The 18,433-nt window shown below is 46.0% G+C and overlaps 1 protein-coding gene across 1 annotated transcript in view; it reads left to right on the plus strand.

Moving 5' to 3' along the window:
• The window catches only part of G2E3 (G2/M-phase specific E3 ubiquitin protein ligase), a 168,745-nt gene that overhangs the window by 101,584 nt on the left and 48,728 nt on the right, over positions 1-18,433 (plus strand). The window contains exons 7-8 of the mRNA XM_030213686.1: positions 2,408-2,524; positions 14,538-14,662. Coding sequence (XP_030069546.1) covers positions 2,408-2,524; positions 14,538-14,662 — 242 coding nt within the window. The remainder of the gene's footprint in view (positions 1-2,407; positions 2,525-14,537; positions 14,663-18,433) is intronic.

The following is an 18,433-nucleotide window of genomic DNA, read 5'->3' on the forward strand; positions in this document are numbered from 1 at the left end:
CTTGCGAAGTGATGTATAGTTTGGGTGCACCCTCTTACAGTTGCACTAAAGAATATTTCTGTACCCTCCTCAAGGAGGTTCAGGGTGTGTATGCATCATTAATGGAGGGGAGAAAGGGATCAGGACTAGGACAGATCCTACTGTTCCCTTTCTCAGAGTGTGTAAGTACAGATGAGATTTAGTCAGGCTTAGAGCTGTTGACTCCATGTTTCTGTGAGAAATATTACATTTTGAGTTGATGCTAAGGTTAGTGCACTCCTCCCAGATTTCTTTCAGTCCCCATGGTAATCCCGCACCCTTTTATGCTGCCCTGGTGGCATTTACTCTGGGTGCATGTTTACCTCAAACTAGTTTTATTCAGGAGGGTGGCTGGCCTTTCACCCTGTAGGTTACAGGTTCAAGGCTAGTTTCACCATCCTATGAGAAGCTATGGACTCGGGTGTGTTTCCAATGGGGCATATTTTATCTCATTTTCTTACTGCTTGCCTGGCCAAGCAGTTCTTGCATGACTGGAACATTTATCACTACTCTTCTGTGCTAAAGATTGCTCTTCTCTCTCTTTTTGCACACTGATACTGGCCACACCTTTGCATACTATCTCCAGCCACCCCAGTATCCGCAGCGTCCCCGGTACCTCTAATTGCTTCTATGGCATTTTTGCACCTTTTCAGGATATTGGCTCCTAATGTTTCATGAGGTGTGGACCAGGAACTACTTCAGTGTAGAGGTAGCTGGAGCTTGCTATCTGTAGTGCACAATGGTGCAAACAGCCATATTCTGCTACACCATCTGGCTCTGGTTCTCAGCTGCTCTTAGCTCCAATGCGCAGCCAGTTCTAGTGCACAACCATACCAGCCAATTTTTGACCCTCTGTGCAAGAAGTTAGCTCTTACTTAGGCATAAGACTGCTGATGTGGCTATCAAGTCACATTTGGCATCCTACCTTTTGGAAGTAATCTTGGGCTTGGAGAATAATCTAGGGCAGTTGGGTAAAGACCTGAGGGACTCCCAAGTCGGAGAGATTGCCAGGGAGCAATGATTTTAAATCCTCTCGGTTTTGTCGTAGATTTCATGAGGCCAGGAAAACCACTTCCACTATGACAAGCCGCCTTGCTGCTGGCAGAATGAGCTCCATAGTCAGTTATTGAGATGGATATAAGAATAGCCATACTGGGTCAGACCAATGGTCCATCTAGCCCAGAATCCTGCTTCCAGCAGTGGCCAATCCAGGTCACAAGAATTTGTGGCTTAATTAGTTTGACTATTTCTATATCCTTTAACTTAGTAATTGATGGGATGGAGCTCCTTTTGAAGCAGTCATTTAGGACAGGTGTCTCCTAACTTTGCAAGTTTTCTATGGGATCCCCTGGTCTGGGCTATGAGTTGATCATTTGAGGATATTCTCGTTTCCTTGCTTACCCACACCATTGTTTTTTGCTTTGTATTAAGATCATTGCTGAATTGAAAGGTAAATTTTCTCCCTAGTTCTAAGTCTCTGGCAGACTGGAATATGTTTTCCTCTATGATCCACCTGTACTTTGCACCATCCATCTTTCTGATCTTCACAAACTTCCTGCTGCAAAGCATCCTACAGCATAAGGCTGCCTGCACCATGCTTTATTTAAGGGATGGTGCCACCCTCCTATATTGGTCATGTTTGTAAAATTGTAGAACAGTCAACATTTTCATGCATCTTCTCTAGAGATCTCTGTAGTTCTTTTAAGGTCATCTTAGGCCTCACAATGATTCCTCAGCATTTTTTTTAAGCCCTAGCTACTGACTTAGGAGAGAGAGCCTAATTTAGTCAATGTCTTAGTAGTGTCAAATTGTTTCCATTTTACAGTGATGGATCTGACAGTGCTCCAGAGGATATGCAGACTTACTGAAATTCTTGTACCCTTTCATCAGTCTCTATTAGTGAATAGCTTTATTCCAGAGGTGTTTTTTTTTTAATCAGCTCTGTGTTTGGCATGTTTAGACCTTTGCTTTAGATTCACCTCAGAAAATAGAAACAGCTTGATTGTTCATCCAGTTGCATTCATAACAGCTCAACCATTGTGATTTGGACACTTGGGCTCTATTTAAACTAATGTAAGCTTTGTTAAGGCAGTTTTGGAGCCAAAGCTAATTTGCGTTTGCTATGATGGGATTTGAAAAGCATTACACAAACAAGTCTTTTTTTTTTTTTTTTAAATTCCTAATTACTTCTTGAATATTTATGTACTTGTTCTGTTGTGTAGATCAAGGAACAATATTTTACAAAGCAGTGTAGAAAAACATTAGGCAGAGCATTCCAGTTACTTAACCTGCCCTTTTTCTTAGCTACAGTAAGTTTAACTCAACTCCCAACCATTGCAGGTCAAGAAAATTTTTTTAACTAATACTGGTCCTGTTGTTGCTTTTTCAGAGATGCCTCATGGGAATTAGAAGAAAATGCTTATCAGGAGCTTCTTCAGCGTTATGAACACTGTGATTCTCTGTCTTGTCAATGCAAAGAAGGTCGAGACTACAGCAAACCTGAAAGGTATAAATATATATAATAGCTTTGTGTCTAGGTTCTAGCTGATAATTTGAGTTCTTCTCCCTAACGTTTTACTCCTTACCTTCTAAGTCTTGGAGAATATTTTGTTGTATTGGGTGCTTTGATGTAAAGTTGGCAAGAGTTCTGCTGAAGATTACTGAGGGGCCTCAGCTGCTGAAACTATTGAATCTGTTTATTTAAAGGTATATGCTACAGGAAATATCTCCGAACTCCCTGCATTTATTTTATACAATTTTCTGTTTATAGGAAATAAAAAATAAATTTCCACGTTCAATTAAATAAAAATCATATATGTCCCTGCCAGCCAGCCGGATGAATCAATCACACAAATGACTGATATCTGATGATGAAAAGCTTTGAGCTTAAAAAAAAAAATGTTAAAAGGTTTTTCTGAGCATGCCTCTGCCTTCCCTTGCAGCTACTGCCTCAGTTTGTAGTTTTTCCATCTGAGGTAGTGGGCAGTAGCCATTGGTTTCTAAATCTCTCCCCAAATTATTTTTCACTGCTACTTCTCTTCAGAAAGACTTTATGCTTTACCTTATCATTTTCCTATGTTCTTCCTCCTCTTCTCTCTCGTGTCCCATCTACCAAAAAAAAAAAGTCCATCTCTTTCAGTACATTGGCTAAAATGAGCTCATTTCTAATCTTCTTTTCACATACATTGATGCTTTCAAAAGTTTCCCCTGTAGGCACTAGGTGACCTTGACAAAGACTTGGCAGATTTTATTATTTAGGGACATGCCACGAGGTCCTGATGTGACCTTGGTGACATTTTAACACAACATAGTCTAATTCATAGAGGGATTACAGCAGTGGCGTAGCCAGACTGCCAATTTTGGGTGGGCCTGAACCCAAAGTGGGTGGGCACAAAATTTTCTCTCTACCCCCTCCCCCAGCAAAATTTAGTCACACTTTTCAGTGAGCTTTCAGAGGCCAAAACGTCCTGCCTCAGGTCAGTATAATGCTGTTACAATATCCTCTCCTGACCTAAGGAAGGAAGTATTGGTCTCTGAAACTTTATTAACACAGGTACCATATTACTTTATCCTAAATTAAAATAAAATTATTTTCTTTACCTTTGTTGTATGGCCATTTACTTTTTCTCATTGTGTTGCTCCCAGTCTCTAGATTCTGCTTTCCTTCGTCTTTCTCTTGCCAGGGTTTCCTGTCCGTTCATCTGCCTGGAGGTTGCTCCTGTGCTTTTGCCAGTTGTTAGCCAGGGGTGTTGGAGGCTATAGCAGCTTCACTTTAAAGGCACATAGGTTCGCCCTTTCCCTGCCTTACCCATACCTCCGTGGATGTGGACACATTGCTTAGCTTTCCCTGTCCTTCCCCACCAACAGTGGATGCAGGCACATAGGTTCGCCCTTTCCCTGCCTTTCCCACTCACCTGAGCCTCCGGAGTTCTATTTACCTCTGCTTTCCTCACAGCATTAAAAAAAAAAAAAAAAGGAACAGAGGTTTTTCCTTGCCTTTAACTGTGGGACCGGAGCTGTGATACTCGGTCCAGTGAGGTAAGAGTGTTTTCTGACTCCTCCGGGGTGGGCCCTCAATCGGGGCGATTTGGCACGAACCGCCATTTTGAATTTTACCGCCGTTTTCGGCAATGGCTGCGGAGACAGTAAAGCGCTGTTCCAAGTGTGGCAAGCGCAGATCAGCAGCGGGGCTCTGTAAATCGTGCTGTACAGACGTTAGAGCCGGCCCGAGCATGGCGAGCGACGATTCTTCGCGCTCTGAGCTGGCAGCGGATGCCATTTTGAATTTACCACATGGTGCAACCTCCGCTAAGACGGAGAGCCCTGAGCCCGTGGGGAGGCCTCGGAGTGAGGCTGATATGGGAGCTACTAGCCCCGGCAGAGATCCAGGTGCCCAGGGTGAGTTTTTCTCCCCTGATTTGTCTTATTAACGCATAAAGCATACTTAAAAGAGCTCTCCCACAAAGCCCTGCAGGGGCCTCTTCTAATTCCCATCCCCCCCCCCCCCCCCCCCCCCCCGGTGGATTCTAGCCTGGGTATGCCCTCTGAGGCGTTATTACCTGATAATTGGCAGAATATGAAGCACAGAAGGGCTCTTCCCCTTCAGAGAGTGCTGCACCTCCATTCCCCCCCACCCCCATGGTCTGGCTGCAAGGATTCGGAGTACTCTGGCAGGCCTTCATGGTCTGAGGAGCCAGAGTCTGGTGCAGAAGTGACTCAGGATCTGGACGATCCCTCCGCGGTGAGGATTTTCCACCGTGATGAGCTGCCAGCGCTTATTTCTGATGCCCTGCTGGCTCTCTCTATTGAGGACCCTGCCAGTGGCACAGCTTCCTCTGTGAATCCTAGGATAGCTAGTACCAAAAAGCCTGCTCGAGCCTTTCCTTTGCATGACTCCATCCAAGAGCTTATTTAGGCTCAATGGGCTGACCCCGAGGGACCTTTGAAAGTTTCCAGGGCTCTGGGGCAATTATACCCTCTGAGTGAGGAGTATATGGCTCGCTTTGCTATGCCTAAAGTGGATGCCCTAGTCACAGCTGTGACAAAGAGAACTACCCTCCCTGTTGAAGGAGGTGTTGCCCTGAAGGATATTCAAGACCATAGACTGGAATCAGCACTTAAACGGTCATTTGAAATTGCAGGTCTCACTATTCGGGCATCTGCATGCAGTTGTTATGCTGCTAGAGCCTGCCTGGCTTAGTTGCAACAGGCAGTGGAACAGCCCGGTGATGGAGCGGAGCCCTTTTCAGATGTGGCTCCGCGGATGGAGTCGGCCTTGTCCTTTCTTGCTGACACCCTTCATGATATTGTCAGAGCTTCGGCTAAACACATGGCAGTAGCAGTGGCGGCTCGCCGTGTTCTTTGGCTACGGCATTGGGCTGCGGACATGGCCTCTAAGCAAAGGTTGGTAAAGTTGCCCTTTCAAGGCCTCCTCCTGTTTGGTGAGGAGTTGGAGAAAATTGTGAAGGGCCTGGGTGAGGCTAAACCCCAGCGCTTGCCCGAAGATAGGCCTCGGCCTTCCTCTAAGGGTGCGGCGGTCCACTCCTCTTGCAGACCTCGCTTCCGTGAAGCTCGAAGGTACCAGCCGGGGCGTTCTGCTGGGTTCACTTCTCGTGCACGTTTTCAGCAGAGGAACTCCTTTCGCTTGGACAAACGTTCCACAGCCACTGGCTTAAGGCCTGGAGTTCAGGGGCGACCCTCTCAATGATGGTGCGCCGGCCCTCTCCTCGAGTCCTGTCATCGGAGGACGTCTTTCCCTCTTTGCAGAGGAGTGGGCCAACATTTCCTCAGATCAGTGGGTCTTGGACCTGATCAGAGACAGTTTCAGAATAGAATTTGACGCCCCTGTAAGAGACGTGTTTGTGGAGTCCCGATGCGGTTCTGCCGCCAAACGGGCGGCGGTAGAGGAGACTTTGCAAGGTTTGATTCAGATAGGGGCCGTGTCCCCGGTACCTCCCGCCGAACACGGCTGCGGCCGCTACTCCATCTACTTTGTGGTGCCGTGAAAAGGAGGGTCTTTTCGCCCTATTCTGGGCTTAAAAGAATTAAACAAGTCCCTGAGAGTGCGGCATTTTCACATGGAAACCCTGCGCTCCGTCATTGCTGCGGTACAGCCAGGAGAGTTTCTCACGTCTCTGGACCTGAAAGAAGCTTACTTGCACATACCAATTTTGCCCCCGCACCAGATGTTTCTGAAGTTTGCGGTGATGGGAAAGCATTTCCAGTTCCGGGCCTTGCCTTTTGGCCTCGCCACAGCTCCCCGCACCTTTTTGAAGGTTATGGTGGTAGTAGCTGCCTTTCTAAGGCGAGAGGGTATTCGGGTTCACCCGTACCTGGACGACTAGCTCATTTGAGCAAACTCTGCTGCAGAGAGTCAGCATGTAACAGCCAGAGTGGTCTCAGTACTTCAATCTCTGGGCTGGGTCATCAATTTAGCCAAAAGTCACCTGACCCCCTCGCAGTCTCTAGAATATTTGGGGGCCAGGTTTGACACAGCCTCGGGGTATGTGTACCTACCCGAGCAAAGCTTCAGAATCAGATCCGTCTGCTCCTGAGGATGCCCCGCCCGCAAGCTTGGGACATTGTCCAGCTGCTTGGATCGATGACGGCCACCATGGAACTGGTGCCCTGGGCAAGAGCGCACCTGAGACCTCTACAGTATGCTCTACTCCAAAGATGGTCTCCAGAATCTCAGGATTATCAATGCAGACTCTCTTGGCTCCCTGCGGCCCGACTCAGTATGGAGTGGTGGCTCTCAGACAGCATGCTGCGGCAAGGAATGTCGCTGGCGCTCCCCGATTGGTGCCTAGTGGTGACAGATGCCAGCCTGAAAGGCTGGGGTGCACATTGCAAGGGGAAGCATGCTCAGGGTCTATGGACACCCGAGGAGTCGGAGTGGTCCATCAACCGCCTAGAGTTGAAAGCGGTGTTTCAGGCTTTTCTGGCTTTTCAAGTGACCCTGGAAGGATTGGCTGTCAGAGTGATGTCGGACAACACGACAGCAGTGGCCTACATAAATTGACAAGGCGGCACTCAGTGCAGAGCTCTAACCACTGGGCCGAGCTGCATCTACAGTTTCTGTCGGCAGCTCACATTGCAGGTCAGAGCAACGTGCAAGCCGATTATCTAAGCAGGCATCAGATCGATCCAGCGGAGTGGGAACTTGCAGACGAAGTATTCCTGCAGATATGTGCAGACGAAGTATTCCTGCAGATATGTGCCAAGTGGGGCAAGCCCGTGATGGATCTAATGGCGACAAGCATCAATACCAAAGTCCCGTGCTTTTTCAGCAGACGGAGAGATCCTCGCTCGGCGGGGTTGGATGCCTTGGCTCAACCCTGGCCTCCGGGCCTACTGTATGTGCTCCCTCCGTGGCCCTTGATAGGACGAGTGCTCCTGCGGATTCGGCTGCATCCAGGAGAAGTGGTTCTCGTCGTCCCGGATTGGCCCAGGAGGCCTTGGTATGCGGACCTCCGACAGATGCTCGTAGAGGATCCCCTTCAGTTACCTCTGGTTCCCAACCTGTTGTCACAGGGTCCGCGGACCATGGAGGACGCCGGCCGATTTGGTCTTATGGCCTGGCGATTGAGAGGGCGCAATTGAGAGACAAAGGCTATTCCAATAAAGTAATTACCACTCGCCTGCAAGCGTTCCACTTCCGTGGCTTATGCCAGGATTTGGCACCAGTTTGAAGTCTGGTGTGCTTCCAAAGAGATCACACCCCTGCGGGCTCCTGTCTCGCAGATTCTGGACTTTTTGCAGGATGGTGTACAAAAAGGCTTGGCCTATAATTCCCTGCGGGTACAAGTGGCAGCGTTGGCCTCCCTGCGTAGCAAGGTTGAAGGCGTGTCTTTAGCTGCTCATCCAGATGTGGCACGGTTTCTTAGAGGGGTGCTTCGGCTCTGTCCTCCCGTGCGTGCACCTTGTCCAGCTTGGAACCTGGGGCTAGTGCTGAAAGCCCTTCAGGGTGCTCCCTTTGAACCGCTTCAGCGTGCTTCAGAGACAGATTTGACACTGAAGGCCATCTTTTTAGTGGCCATTACTTCGGCGAGACGGGTGTCAGAGCTCCAGGCGCTGTCCTGTAGAGACCCTTTTCTGCAATTTTCAGAGTCTAGGGTCACGGTTCGGACCATGCCTTCCTTCTTGCCTAAGGTGGTTTCAGCATTTCACCTAAACCAACCTATTTTATTGCCCTCCTTTGTCAAGGAGGAGTTTCCAGAATCTTTTGGGCAATTGCACCTGTTGGATGTGCGCAGGACTCTGCTGCAGTATCTGCGAGTAACTAACTCTTTCAGGACCTCTGATCATCTGTTTGTTTTGCTATCAGGTCCTCGCAGAGGGTCTCCAGCGTCTAAAGCCACTATTGCCCGCTGGCTCAAAGAATCTATCTTTTCAGCTTATTTGCTTGCCGGCCGGCCTCCGCCTGATGCCTTTAAGGCGCATTCCACTAGAGGAATTTCCTCTTCTTGGGCTGAAACTGGAGCACTCTCTCTTCAAGAGATTTGTAGTGCAGCAACATGGGCTTCTAAGCTCTTTTGCCCGACATTACAGGCTGGATGTGGCTGCCAGGAGGGACGCACATTTTGGAGTGCAAGTGCTGGCGCGTGGTGTGGCTTGTTCCCGCCCTATCTAGGGATTGCTTTGATACATCCCATCTGTAATGGCTGCATCTGCTTGATGACAAGGAAGGGAAAATTAGGTTCTTACCGTGATAATTTTCTTTCCTTTAGTCATAGCAGATGCAGCCATGATCCCTCCCTGTCTGATTGCTATCTGCTGTAAATCTATTTCAGGTTCTGTTCATGTTTCCTGGAGATTCCGTCCTTGGGAGAAAGTCGGAAAACAGTCTTCATGATTCTTGTTCAATTGAAGGAGGATGACTTAATTCCCTCCAGTTTCATGTTTTGGAGGATGAGTTTATTCCCTCCGGGAGGATGAGTTTATTCCCTCCAGTTATGTCTCAGTGGAGGATGAGTTTATGCCCTCCGGGAGGATGTTTCATTCCCTCCATTCTGAGTTAATGCCCTTTGTTGTAGGGCCATCGTTCGCTGTGAGGAAAGCTCATGTTATTCCCATTGTGGTTTGCAATACTGCTTTGGAAGCTTCAAATACTGAAGAGAAGCAGTGGAGCAAGCTGGTATGAGGCACTGAAAAAAGTATGCAGTCTATCTCCCTCTGCTGGTTGATGGACACAACCCATCTGAAATGGCTGCATCTGCTATGACTAAAGGAAAGAAAATTATCATGGTAAGAACCTAATTTTCCCTTCAGAATGTTTTGTAAATAGGGCTGATAGTTATGGGTTTGTGTCATGTGTTTTTGGTATACCGTCTTTCTGTGGTACAAACAAAGCGGTTTATCTACTATATACAGACACTCTCTATCCCTGGTGGGCTCATAGTTAGGTTTTTGGGGTTTTTTTGTACGAATTCTTCCATTAAGTAGACCTATCCATTCAGTTCAAATGTTAATTGAGTTCATGCTTTTAGTATAGCCAAGTACTTTGATAATTACCCATAAACTGATTTGGGGTAATTATCAAAGTATTTGGGACTTTGAAAAAAAGATTCTGTTGGAGACAAAAGCACTTAGTAAAAAGCCAGCAAAAGAATCAGTTGAACTGCTAGCTGACCAAGGGGTAAAAGGGGTGCTCAGGGAAGACAAAGCCATAGTAGAGAGATTAAATGAATTTTTTGCTTTGATCTTCACCAAAGAAGATTTGAAAGAAATACCAGTGCCAGAAATGGTATTCGAAGCTGACGAGTCAGAGAAACGGAATGAAATCTCTATAAACCTGGAGGATGTAATGGGGCAATTTGACAAATTGAAGAGTAGCAAATTTCCTGGACCGGATTGTATTCATCCCAGAGTACTGATAGAACTGAAAAAATGAACTTGCAGCACTATTGTTAGTAATAAATAAAGCATGGTACCGGAAGATTGGAGGGTGACCAATGTAACGCTGATTTTTTTTTTTTTTAAAAGGTTCCGGAGGTGATCTTGCGAGGGGAGTGGAAGAGAGGGAAAGATGTTGGGAGGAGGCAGGAGACGCTACAGTGATTAATTTTTTTAAATTGTGACTAATATATGCATCAGTTACATCATTTAATTTTCCTTCAGTCTTGCTTATTAGTTTTCAAAAGGGCTTCATTGTTGCAAAGTCAGTGTGCTTTGTTGGTTCATGAAATGAATGCATGAGTATACTTTTCTTTTGCAAATTACTCGTACAGTAATCTCTTCACATTCCATTCCCTTTTGTACTAAGCATCCCTTTCACACTAGGCCCATGTACTTCTTAGCTAAAGGTGCATATAGTGTGAGGGCCACAGATCCATTTTCTCCTGATGCAGATAAAAGTAATTCCTTGTCATCAAGCAGATGAAGCCATTACATATGGGTTGTGTCCATCAACCAGCAGGGGGAGATAGAGAGCACTCAACTTTTCACTGCCTCATGGCCAGCTAGCTCCACTGCCTCTTCAATATTCTCTATCTCCCCAAGCAGGGTGGCTGCAGCTTCTTCGAGCTCCATCAAAAATCTGCCTGGGGTGGCTCCTGGCTTGCCAGTTGTTAGCCGGGGTGTTAGAGGCTATAGCAGCTTCAGTTTGAAGGCACATAGGTCAGCCCTTTCCCTGACTTACCCATGCCCCCAAGGATGTGGACATATTAGCTTGCTTTTCCCTGTCCTTTCCCACTCAGTGGATGCAGGCACATTGGTTCGCCTTTCCCTGCCTTCCCCACTTATCTGAGCCTCCGGAGTGAATTTATTTACCTCTTTTGCCTCTGCTTTCCTCACAGCGTTAAAAAAAAAAAAAAAGTCGCATCGCGTTTTAGCGCAGCAATCTTGGAAAAGAGGTTTTTCTTGAGATTCTTCTGCAGGACCGGAGCTGTGATACTCGGTCTAGTGAGGTAAGAGTATTTACTGACTCCTCAGGGGTGGGCCCGCGATCGGGACGTTTTTGGTGCGAACTGCCATTTTGAATTTTATCGCCGTTTTCGGCGATGGCTGCGGAGACTGTAAAGCGCTGTTCTAAATGTGGAAGCGCAAATCAGCAGCGGGGCTCTGTAAATCATGCTGTACAGACGGTAGAGCCGGGCCGAGCATGGCGAGCAGCGATCTTTCGCGCTCTGAGCTGGCAGCGGACGCCATTTTGGATTTTCCACATGGCGCGGCCCTGAATCCGGGGGGGGGGGTGGGGGGGGTCCTCTGAGTGAGGCTTATAATAGAGCTGATAGCCCTGGGCAGGATCCGGGCGGTCAGGGAGCGGTTTTCTCCCCTGATTTTGTTTTAATGCTACATAAAGGCATACATGCTTAAAAGAGCTCTTCCACAGGGATCTTCGGAACCTCTGCCTACTCCCCCCCCCCCCCCCCCCCCCCCCAGGTGGATCCTAGCCTTTTGGAGTTGGCTTTGCCTGTTTCTTATCCTCCTGATAAACGCAGGAGGGCTAATTCCCCTTCTGAGTGTGGTGCACCCCCCTTCCCCCCCCCCCCCTTTCGTGGTTGGGCTATGAAGATTCTGAGGGGTCTGGCAGAGCTTCTTGGTCTGAGGAGCCAGAGTTGGGTGCAGAATTGCCACAGGATCTTGATTATCCGTCTGCGGTGAGGATTTTCCACCGCGAGTTGCTGCCAGCGCTTATTTCAGATGCCTTACAAGCCCTTTCAATTGAAGATCCAGGGAGTGGCACAGCCTCCTTTGTTAATCCAAGGATGGCTAGTACCAGAAAACCTGCTCGAGCCTTTCCTTTGCATGACTCCATCCAAGAGCTTATTTAGGCTCAATGGGCTGACCCCAAGGGACCTTTGAAGGTTGCCAGGGCTATGGGGCAATTATACCCTCTGAGTGAGGAACATTTGACTCGCTTTGCAATGCCTAAAGTGGATGCCCTGGTCTCACGGATGTGACAAAGAGAACTACCCTCCCTGTTGAAGGAGGTGTTGCCCTGAAGGATATTCAAGACCGCAGGCTTGATTCAGCTCTGAAGCAGTCCTTTGATTTGGCAGATCTCACTGTTCGGGCGTCTGCACGCAGTTGTTATGCTGCTAGAACCTGCCTGGCTTGGTTACAGCAGGCAGTGGAACAGCCCGGTGATGGAGCGGAGACCTTATCTGAAGTGGCTCCGCGGATGGAGTCGGCCTTGTCCTTTTTGGCTGACGCCCTTTATGATATGGTCAGAGCTTCGGCTAAACAAATGGCTGTAGCAGTGGCTACGACATTGGGCGGCAGACATGGCCTCTAAGCAAAGGTTGGTGAAGTTGGCCTTTCAAGGCCTTCTCCTGTTTGATGAGGAGCTGGAAAACATTGTTAAAGGCCTGGGGGATTCCAAACCTCAGCACTTGCCCGAAGATAGGCCGAAGCCTTCCTCTAAGGGTCAGGCGGTCCGCTTCTCTTACAGACCTCGCTTCCGTGAAGCTAGAAGGTACTGCCCGGGGCGTTCTGCTGGGTTCACTTCTCGTGCCCGCTTTCAGCAGAGAAACTCCTTTCGCTCAGACAAATGTTCCGCAGCTGCCAGTTCTAGGCCTGGAGTGCAGGGGCGACCCTCTCAATGTTGGTGCGCCAGCCCCCTCCTTGTTTCCTGTCATCGGAGGAAGACTTTCCCTCTTTTTCGAGGAGTGGGCCAAAATCTCCGCAGATCAGTGGGTCTTGGACTTGATCAGAGACGGATACCGAATAGAATTCGATGCCCCGGTGAGAGACGTGTTTGTGGAGTCCCGATGCGGTTCTGCCGCCAAACAGGCGGCGGTAGAGGAGACTTTGCACAGTTTGTGCCAGATAGGGGCTGTGACCCCAGTGCCGCCCGCTGAACAAGGTCTAGGCCGCTACTTCATTACCTTTGTGGTGCCACGAAAAGGAGGGTCTTTTCGCCCGATCCTGGACTTAAAAGAGCTGAACAAGTCCTTAAGAGTGCGGCATTTTCACCTGGAAACCCTGCGCTCCGTCATTGCGGCGGTACAGCCAGGAGAGTTTCTCACGTCTCTGGACCTGAAAGAAGCTTACTTGCACATACCAATTTGGCCCCCGCACCAGAAGTTTCTGCGGTTTGCGGTGTTGGGAAAACATTTCCAGTTTCGGACCTTGGTGGCAGCATTGGCCTCCCTGCGTGGCAAGGTTGAAGGCGTGTCCTTAGCTGCTCATCCATATGTGGCACGGTTTCTTAGAGGGGTGCTTCGGCTCCATCCTCCCCTGCGGGCACCTTGTCCAGCTTGGAATCTGGGGTTAGTATTGAAGGCCCTTCAGGGGGCTCCCTTTGAACCGCTTCGGCGTGCTTCAGAGAAAGATTTGACACTGAAGGCCGTCTTTTTAGTGGCCATTACCTCGGCGAGATGGGTGTCAGAGCTCCAGGCGCTGTCCTGTAGAGACCCTTTTCTGCAATTCTCAGAGTCCAGGGTCACGGTTTGGACCGTGGTTTCAGCGTTTCACCTAAACCAGCCTGTTTTTCTTCCCTCCTTTGTTGAGGAGGAGTTTCCAGATTCATTTGGGCAGTTGCACCTTTTGGATGTGCACAGGACTCTGTTGCAGTATCTGCGAATTACAAATGGTTTCAGGACCTCTGATCATCTTTTTGTGCTGTTTGAAGGTCCTCGCAGAGGGTCTTCAGCGTCTAAAGCCACTATTGCCTGTTCACTCAAAGAAGCTATCTTTTCAGCATATCTGCTGTCTGGCCGGACTCCGCCTGAAGCCTTTAAGGCACATTCCACGAGCGATTTCCTTTTCCTGGGCGGAAACTGGAGCACTATGTCTTCAGGAGATTTGCACTGCTGCAACATGGGCTTCTAAGCTCTCTTTCGCCCGACATTACAGGCTGGATGTGGCTGCCAGGAGGGATGTGCGTTTTGGGGCACAGGTGCTAGCGCGTGGTGTGGCTTGTTCCCACCCTATTTAGGGATTGCTTTGTTACATCCCATACGTAATGGCTTAATCTGCTTGATGACAAGGAAGGGAAAATTAGGTTCTTACCTTGGTAATTTTCTTTCCTTTAGTCATAGCAGATTAAGCCATGAGCCCTCCCTGTATGATTGTCTGTATTGCAATGATTCTGATTTCAGGTGCTGTTCTTGTTTCCTGACGTTATATTCCTTCCTTGGGGAGTCGGAAAACAGTCTTCAGGATTCTTGATACAGTTATAGGAGGACGAGTTTATTCCCTCCAGGAGGATGAGTTCATGCCTTTGTTAAGGGGCCATCGTTCGCTGTGAGGAAAGTTCATCTTATTCCCATTGCGGTTTGCCATACTGCTTTGGAAGCTTCAAATACTGAAGAGGCAGTGAAGCTAGCTGGCCATGAGGCACTGTGAAAAGTTGAGTGCTCTCTATCTCCCCCTGCTGGTTGGACACAACCCATACGTAATGGCTTCATCTACTATGACTAAAGGAAAGAAAATTACCAAGGTAAGAACCTAATTTTCCCATACTCGTTGATTGGACAAGGTCCTAGCTTATATTAGTGTAACACTTATTTTAAATTTTAGAAATTTCTAATGTAAGCATCTTAACTCATTATATAAAATGTTTCTTTCTCCAGTGAATGGGAGATAATCCGTTGTCAGTATTGTGGCTCCAGAGGAACTCATTTGGCTTGTTCTTCTTTACCAACATGGGATCAGAGCTGGGAATGCGTGGAATGCAGAAGCATTATTTACCAGTCAGGTACAAGAGAATGATGGCTTATCTATCTACAAAACTTAACATGCATTTTTTTTTTTTTTTTTACTATAATATATACAAGAGAAACGTTGAGTAAGGAATTTTTGTGGTTAGTCTCTTCATTTTCACCTGAAAGGCTATAGATGAAGCTTCCTTAAGTGCCTTGAGAAAACCTTTTTGCTTTAATTTTTTCTTTTTTTTTTTTTGCCTGGCTTTTTTTCTTTTATTTTTGCCATTTGTTTTCCAGCAAATGGCATATTAGAGACTGATACCAATCTGTTCTTTCCAGCTAGAAACAATAACTCCCTTCTTCCCTACGCTATACAATTGAACATCACATATGACACTGCTTTTTTTATATGCTGCTACTAAACTTTTGAACACTCTGTCACTATTAAGTTAGTCTTCCCTTCCCTCTTAAAAAAAAAAAAAAAATCCCTCGAAGCCTGGCTATTCGGATTAATCTCTCCATAGATCTTTTTTTCTTCTCTTTTTCTTCCTTTATTTTATTTTTTTATCTTGTAAACTGCTTTGGTAACAATATTTCAAATAGTAGTATATCAAGTGTTTGTGAGTAAATAAATAAACTGTCCCCAATTTTTTTTTATACAAAATTTGGCACATATCATTCGAATTCAGTTTGAAGGAAAGCAAAGTAAAATACTTTCACATAAAAAATATAATATGCACAAGAGGTAGAATAGAAAGCCAGCATATCTAAGTGGTGTCTTTCAGAGTGTCACCTAACTAGTTCAAAGCAAAAAAAAAAACCCCAACTAAAATAGACAGCCATGTGCAAGTGCTAAGAAAAACATCATCTTTAAAAACCAAAACTATTGACCATCTGTGCTTAATAACAGCAAATAAAAGCAGAAAAAAATGATACATCTGTTTCCATATTAAGACCACCAGGCATTAAGGTTACAAACTTAAAAATGAATCTCTGCTCAGTTTGTAGAAGTGTATCCAGATCTCCCCCTCTCCATGATTTTCTAGGAACTGCTAATACACAGAATTTAAAGTCCTCAAAGGAATGTCCACTTTGGATAAAGTGCTCAGCCAAAGGCTTGTCCTTAGCTTGTCTTCTGATCAGTCTCCTATGCTCCATTATCCTGATATTCTTTTTGTTTTTCCCAAGTAGGGTAGACCCACACCAGCATACACCACTCCAACAGTTTTAAAGTTCAAGAAGTGCCTCAAAACTAACTTCTCTCCAGTAGCTGGATGGATAAAATATTTGGTGTTCATATTGACTGTGCAAATAGAATAACTGCCACATTGATGGTGGCTGGTAGGGAGTGCATTCCTATCATCTTTAATCTCAGGCAATGCTGAGAGTACAAGCAGATCTCTTAAATTACATTCTGTTTTGTATGCCATCAGCAGTTCCTTCTCTGAGAAATATTCAGGATTTTGAATCGTATGCCAGTGCTTCCTTAGAACCTTGGCTGTCTCTCGACATGCCGAGTAAATTGCATGATGCATACTTTTTTTTTTTTTTGTCTTAACAGGTTTGAGTAGGGTTTTCCTCTATAGCTGCTGCCTTTCTTAAACATTCATCTATGCATTTTTTGGGGTACCTTCTTTCTTTAAACTTCTTCCTATCGTTGGATCCTGTATTGTATATTTTATTATCTGGGCAGAGTCTTTTTAAGTCTTAAAAATTGGCTATAGGACGTTTGATTTCAGAGACTTGCTATGACAGCTTTGGTACTTTAATAACTTGTTTACATTTGTTGATTTCTTATAGATATTAGTTCAGATCACTCCATTACACCTACTGATGGTCTGGAAAATCTGTCTGAGAATAAAGACCCCCGGGTCCAGGTTGAAAATGATTATGATTAATATAGCAATTAAATCAGGGGAGACAAAAAGCTTGCAACTGCTGAATAATAATTTACTGGGCATTGAGCTAATGTTGAAATAACTTGATAGATGCTAGACATAACACACATTTCTAAATCAACAGTTGAAGCTAGTAGAATGATAAAGACATTGCTTTTGGGAAATCATGGCTTTGTCAGCATTAAGTAACTTGACGTGAATTAGAAAGATAAAATATAGGTCAGCTTGTTACTAATATGCTGGATGGACAACTGCTGACATTCTGATATTACAGCAGTTTTCCATGATTCTGCTGAACTTTCATTAGAAAGATAACAATTAGTGAGTAATGTTTTCCATATGATTCTGATAATATTTGATTCCTGAATTTAATGATGATGTGGCTTTGATTGCTTACCAATAAAAAGAAGAGGGCTGAAGTGTATCTCTGAGCTAGTCCTGTAGAATCTTTGCAGTTCAAGAGATTCAGGAGTTCGCTCCGCATTGGACTTTGCTTTTCTTTATATATATTTTGTGTATGTGCTTTTCCATTTCACTTGACCTCTTCAGGGGAATCTAGGATAAAGAACTGATAGGTCCCCCGGTGGGGGAGGACATATAAAGATCAGCTTAGCCCTACACGCTTTCACTACTAATTTGAATATCTAGGAAAGGAAAGTCTGTGTATCAAAAGGCATCTGAAACTTAATATTGTTGTCTAAATCATTTATCCATGCATAAACACTGTTCAGCTCACTTACTGTTCCCTTTCAGATGATGAAGATGTTCTCCGAGGACAAGCAGGCTGCTTGTTCTCCCTAATGGGTGACGTCCACAGCAGCCCCTCAAAAACAGAGAGTTTCCCTAGCAGACTCCAAAAGTCTTGCAGGGGTCCAGCAGGTATTCTCTGAGGACAGCAGGCTGATTGTTCTCACAAACCCTCCCTCCTCCCCTTTGGAGTTGTTTTCTTTCATTTTGCTATTCATTTAACTGCGCGGGAGTGGTCGCGCATGGGCGGGAAGATGGCCGTGCGTGTGTGGTGGGCGTGCCCCACGCACTGGACCTCCCGTGAGACTATTGGAGTTTGCTAGGGAAACTCTCCGTTTCTGAGGGGCTGCCGTGGACGTCACCCATCAGTGAGAACAATCAGCCTGCTGTCCTCGGAGAATACCTGCTACAGGTGTGTATCTTTCACTTTGTCGGTGTATTGTTAGTAAAAAGAAGCACAAAAGGGCTGTCAAGAGTGGAACAATTTTAAATCTTTTATTTCAATAGACCCGACATGGGCCATGTTTAGGTACAAACTGCGCCTTCTTCAGGGGTCAGGTAGATACTTTCAGTAAAAGCAAATAAAATCCGAAAACGGAACACTGAAAACAGCACTGTGTAGTAGCAGCAGAATAAAACAAATGCGTCCCAGACTTTTCTTCCTCTGTTAGTAAAAACTCCCCTCTAATTTGCTAGGTGGGGTCTTTCCTTTGTCCCAACCCCTGCCTATAATGTGTTTAATACACATGTGGATCTTTAAATTATGAGAAAATTTAAAATAGACTATTTTTCAACTAAGACTGCAAACAAAGCAGATATGTCTATTGTTGCGAAGAGAGTAATTGGCAGCCACCAGGCCCCACTAATCCCCTTATCCACACTCAAGAAAGTTTGGTTTTGCGGGACATTTCAGAACTAGAAGAGAGAAGTAATCAAATAATTTATTTTAACATTACCAAGTAAGAAAGGGTGGGTATCAGTACATTAAGGAATGATAACCCAATAGTTATCAAACCTGCAGAGAAAGCTGGTGAGTTGGTCTTTATGGACAGAGACGCATATGTCTCTGAAATTCAGAGACAGTTAAGTGGCACTACCTATTGTTAAAAAAAATTGAAAGGGAATCCAACCCCTGTTTTGAAGCAAGAAATTAATGAACTGCACAATATTGCAAGGGAT

This window comes from Microcaecilia unicolor, chromosome 9 (genome assembly GCF_901765095.1).
Source record: "Microcaecilia unicolor chromosome 9, aMicUni1.1, whole genome shotgun sequence".
NCBI lineage: Eukaryota > Metazoa > Chordata > Amphibia > Gymnophiona > Siphonopidae > Microcaecilia > Microcaecilia unicolor.